The sequence below is a fragment of the Austrofundulus limnaeus genome, unplaced genomic scaffold, assembly GCF_001266775.1.
Source record: "Austrofundulus limnaeus strain Quisiro unplaced genomic scaffold, Austrofundulus_limnaeus-1.0 Scaffold143, whole genome shotgun sequence".
In the NCBI taxonomy this organism is placed as follows: Eukaryota; Metazoa; Chordata; class Actinopteri; order Cyprinodontiformes; family Rivulidae; genus Austrofundulus; species Austrofundulus limnaeus.
The window spans coordinates 1,082,775-1,088,090 of record NW_013952545.1 but is presented as its reverse complement, the minus strand read 5'-3'; the positions used below and the strand labels follow the sequence as shown (position 1 = coordinate 1,088,090).

Here is a 5,316-nt window from a genome sequence, read left to right as displayed (position 1 = left end):
TATATATATATTGTTTTTCCTTCTTGTACATGCATTTGTGTTTCCAAAATGGTTATATTTAATTATTTTTCCCCATAATTCTTTTTATTTACATGTTGCTTTTACATTTCTCTGTCTCCTGTTTTTACTTTACCTTATGCATTTCTGCCTCATTATGTAAATACTGGGTGGTCCTTAGATCAGCTCCTCTCCTATTGGTAAACAGACAAGAAAGAGCTGGAACCATGTGCAGATCTACTAAACATGCTTGTTCTGCCTCAGTTTGCTTAAATTTTTAGATTTAGTTAAAAACAAAGGCAAGGAGGAAAAACACTTACCTGTTCCTTTGTTTTAAACTAAACCTTAAACTGAGGCAGTGCAAGCATACACATGGATCCTGCTCTTTTCTTTTCTTTCTTTCTTTCTTTCTTCATTCATTCATTGGTCCATATATATATTTCTGCTTTTATTTACTAATAATTTCTAATTATGTCAGTTTTGGTCCTCCATAGCGGTGCCTGAAAATAAGTCAACTATGGCAAAGTCCATGGAAGAGCTGTTTGGAATTGAAAAGTCCAACAATCTTGATTTATTGGAACATTTTTAAGATCAGATTTGTTGAGTCTGCAGGGGAAACAAATTTGTTTATGTGAGAGAACTACATAAAAAAACACTACAGGAGCCTTCAAGCTTCTTACTTGCTTGATTTTATTTCTAGCCAGAAGTAAGATCGATATCATGTATTTTCATTCTATGTGGAAAAATAACTAAATAGAAATATATTTGTATAATTTTGTTTTTGGGTATTTGCTCACGTTTCAAGAGTTTTCAAGTTTGCAAGACGGTAATGAATCCCTTCTAAAAGCCCTTTTTTATGTACGTATTTTTGCTGTCGATTGTAACATCAGTGTTAAAGCTGTTACAGTTCCAGAAAAAAGTGCATTTACAGAAAAGTTTCCTTATCCTCACCTTCAGAATGACTCTGACACGTGTGGCCCAAAGGGATACAAGACATCCTTTCTCTATCGACTTCCAAACATCCACTTTAACCCCCTGATACACCTTTAAAGTTTTTGTTGTTGAACTACATTGTATTAATGGCTCTGTCTTTAGGCCTGACGCTGGCACTGGAGGGACTGAGCGTCGGACAGTATCCTCCATCTCTCACTGTCAGGCAGGGCGAGACRGCAACCCTGTGCTGTCATTTTAGAGTCAACTCTCTGAAGTACGGGGTTCAGTGGTTCAAAACGAAGCCCGGGAATCGGCYCGTCCCAAAGTCATCGAGGTATATCTTTGTGGAAAAGAATCAAAGCTCCTCCCTGGTGATCTCACGGGTAACACCGGAGGATTCTGGATGGTATTACTGCGAGGTGAACGTCCTGCAGAAGGACCCAGAGAGAGGGAACGGCACCGAGATCTTCGTCCTGGGTGAGAAACAAATAGGCGGTTTCAGAAACGAACAAGCCCGCAATTTATTAGGCATCTCTGGGTTTTGGGGCTGTTGCCATGCTGGTAATTATGTCTCATTTGTATCGTCTGTGTACCTGAGCCACAGTGTGTAAGTGTGGTCCATGCATCACCGTGAAACGAATAGCCAGGCTCAATCTATAAAAATTCAAGTCGTGAAATTCCCTTTGAGTTCATCTTTTTGCCTGAGCAGTTTCATGACAGATCTAGAAATAATCACCCCAGCACGATCCGCAGTGCCTTGTATTGATCTTGCCCAGGGAATTGAAACTCACCAGAAAACAAGGCAGGGAGGGATGGTCAAATTATTATGTGGAAATCCTTCATGCGGAAGAAAAGCTTTCTTTTGATTTCCCCTGAATGCAATGTTGCTTACACCAGACACTAATATTCTATAGCTTTGCACGTTTTTTATATTTTTAAACACGTTATTTAAAAGTATTCTTTTCTAGATTATTATTTTTCCRTTTATTCATGTGGGTGTAACCGAGGAGAGGTGGTTAGAGTTAGTCTCCTTTAAGAGAAAAGATTGCAGGTTTGCTTTCTAGGTGGAGTTTGTATGTTCTCGCCATGCATGTGTGTGTTTTCTCACACACCAAAAACATGCATGCTTCACACAGCAAGATAATTATGCCGATTTTACSCTGAAAATCTTAAGGRCACCCTGATTATCATGGTGGCTCTAAAGATAAACTTAGGAGATATTCCTGTCGTGAGTGGTGGGCTAAGAATTACATAGTTGGCTTGGAGGGACATTGGAACAATTCTGATCTAGACTCAGGGATAGTCAACATGTTGGATTGTTTTGGCCCGATATCCCAGGGTGTGTGGTGTTCTTTGAGGACAAACGAGCTCGCAGCCTGTTGAATATGACATGTAGCCAATCAGAAAGCGAGGGCACAGAAACACGGAGGGAAATCCAAAATGTAAAAGACAGAATAACTGCCGTGAAGCACCAGAAAGTCTGCTGGACTTCGGAAACGTCTTTATGTTTTGTTTTTACTCCTCGTCCGCCATGTTTATTTACTCTGAACTCATGTTTGACCTCTGGTGGTCTCGCATATTTTCCAATCTGACATCTGAATATCTGTGAGTTAAATCTGTGTCTTTGCTGTATGGCAGTACACTATACACTGTATGACCAAACCTGCTATAGCCATGTAAAGGCTGCACAGAAAATTCACAGTTCGGTTTGGTTTGATACTTTAGTCTCACAGTTCAATATTTTGACACAAAAAAAGAGAAATTTCCATGCCCCTTCTTAACTTGTAATTTATTTAAATTAATTATGAGCATTTGTTTAACCTCAAACGTACAGTTTTTAAATTAAATGTCGCTGAAACAGCAAGTTTCTCAGTGGATCTGCGCTCGACAATGCAGCCTAGGTGGAGTAGTCGAACACAGATCCACTGAGTCTTCAACACAGAGCGTCTTCAGAAAACAAGATGATAAAATAAATTTTAAAAATCTGTATTGTTCAATACATAGTGTGTAGTGAACCTAAAGCACTGTATTGAACGGTTTGATACAGATACATGTATTGATGCACCCATATCTTTTTTTATTGTCATGGGTGGGGTCTGTCAGTTTTTTTAAATCAACTGACAATTTATAAATGTTGCTGTGTGAAGCAAGCATAAACCTAAATTGCCCCTAAGTGTGGGTGTGAGGTGTTTGGTTAATGTTTACCACCTTTTTCTATTCATCTCAAATTGTTTCTTCATGGATTTTTATGTAGCAGAATGCAACAATAGCTGCGTTTCCATTGACCATGAAAATGTGCATATTAGAATTTCGAAAATAAATTTGCTCAATGGAAACAGGTCAATTTTGAAAAAACTTCATTTTTTTGACAAAAATGTTTTTGCGCTAGGATGAGGTGGTTTGTCGGCCATTTCAAAATTGGTGTGTTTCGCAAAACTGCAACGGAAACACTTTTTTCACATCACGAGAGTTACGGGATCAATAACCGGCTGTTTCTACTGGCGAAAAGGACGACGAAGAAGACAACAGGAAGCAGAAGTAGTAGTAAAATCACCGAAGTAGTAAAAGAAAGTAGTAAACTCATCAACTACAATTTCCTAAAAATGCAGCATATGTAGCCGCTCCCAAGTATAAGGGGCTTGTCGCTCGAAAGCCTCGATAAGACGCCGACCTCTCCTCTGATGATGAGCGCTAGTGCCACGGTAGCAAGCAATTATGCATGCGTTTACATCCATTGCCGCCATGTTTGTAATGACTTATCACGAGAACAAACGTATTCACGCACGACTTTAACAGCATTTCTTACTTGATGGAAACACTGCACTTGTGAAATTGAGTTTTTTCAACATTACAGTGAAAGAAAGTCGATATCAGTTCGTGTTCGTTAGCAGGATGTGTGCGAAATCATGAGAGAATGTGCAATTTAATGTGAGTGTGAGAGTAACCATACAGAAACCAGAGCGCTCTGCTGATAACCTGTTTAACGCCACCCAGGAATCAGACCGAACAAGGAAGTGACAAAGAATATTAACACCAGCTTCAGGGCATGACTCCGCCTCTAATTACATCATCTGTTAGGAGGGGATCCCTACTATTTTTGGTCAGAGAAATGCCCACAAACAATTAAAAAGCTATCCTAATGATTTTAAAAGTACCCATATGTGTTATATGGTGCCAGGCATGTAGCTATTAAAATAGAATCATCCAGTTAATTATAAATCACATTTATCAGTCATTACACTTCTATCATAAAACAAAATAGACTATGTGTGGTGTGATTATAATCAGTGCACTAAATAAACCCCATTAATTGCTACAACAGAATATCGACAATGTTTTGCGCACATTTTCAATGGAAACGCAGCTATTCACATCTGAATGAATTTTTGTTTAATCTTTAAGAAAAGCATTTGTCTCACCTTAAAACTGTCTTTGTACGTGTACGGTACAAAATTAAGAGCAGTGGTTTGATTAAGCAAACATAACAGATGAAGGTAAGTTTGTCATCTTAATGACCACACACTTGATGCGCTGCCATTATGTGCTTATTTTAATAAGCAAACACACCTGTGTTCTCTCCAAATTATGAAATAGATTATATTCCAGCACACATTTGTTTCTTSTTTTCTATATTAAAGTGATCAAATCTAACAAATTGTCTTTGTTCTGTATTCTTCTCTCAATCTTAGTCCCTCCCTCTGCTCCTAAATTATCCCTCCAGATTCCTTCAAACCCACAGACCGATCATTGGGCTCTCATTTGTCTCACTAGAGGATTCTATCCAAGTAGGGTCACCCTCACCTGGACCTACCACAGCGCTGAAGCTGATATCGATCACCTGTCAGATGCCAGTTGCACCCTCCCTGCCAACATCTCTCATGGCAGCCTGCCTGAGCCCCCAGCTGACGGAGCCCTGCTGTCTCCAGATCGGTTTGTGAGGTTTRCAGCTGCACACCAGTCACAGTGTCTCCTGATGACGGACTTCCACAGCCTGGATGTGTATCTGTTCAGCAGGATTATCCTGCCCAAAAAACAATCCATGGAAGCTGGGATAACGTTCACATGCTGGGTGAAAGACCACCCTGCTATGAACAATTCCCTGACTTCTTCTTTCACCTGGGGTAAATACTGAAAGGAAAAAAAATCTATTCATCTCTTTCACATAAACAGTGGATATTTGTATTCAGTTGTTGTTTTACATTATTTTTCATGTCAAGTTCACTTTTAGAAACTGACTTTTAGTCAGCATACTAGATTGTAAATTGCTACTCAGAGAAAATATGCTCATTATTTTACTTTAGTGTGACAGATTGTTTTAAATATTATGATAACTGCTGTATGATAGGAAGGCTGTCTGCTACAGTACATGAATCACTTCTGTAAACG

The 5,316-nt window shown here is 39.1% G+C and overlaps 1 protein-coding gene across 1 annotated transcript; it reads left to right on the top strand.

Moving 5' to 3' along the window:
* The first annotated feature begins 1,076 nt into the window (after positions 1–1,076).
* Positions 1,077–5,062, top strand: LOC106523043 (tyrosine-protein phosphatase non-receptor type substrate 1-like). The gene is made up of 2 exons (XM_014016329.1): positions 1,077–1,407; positions 4,620–5,062. The coding sequence occupies exons 1-2, from the start codon at positions 1,077–1,079 to the stop codon at positions 5,060–5,062; spliced, it is 774 nt and encodes a 257-aa protein (XP_013871783.1).
* The last annotated feature ends 254 nt before the right edge of the window (positions 5,063–5,316 follow it).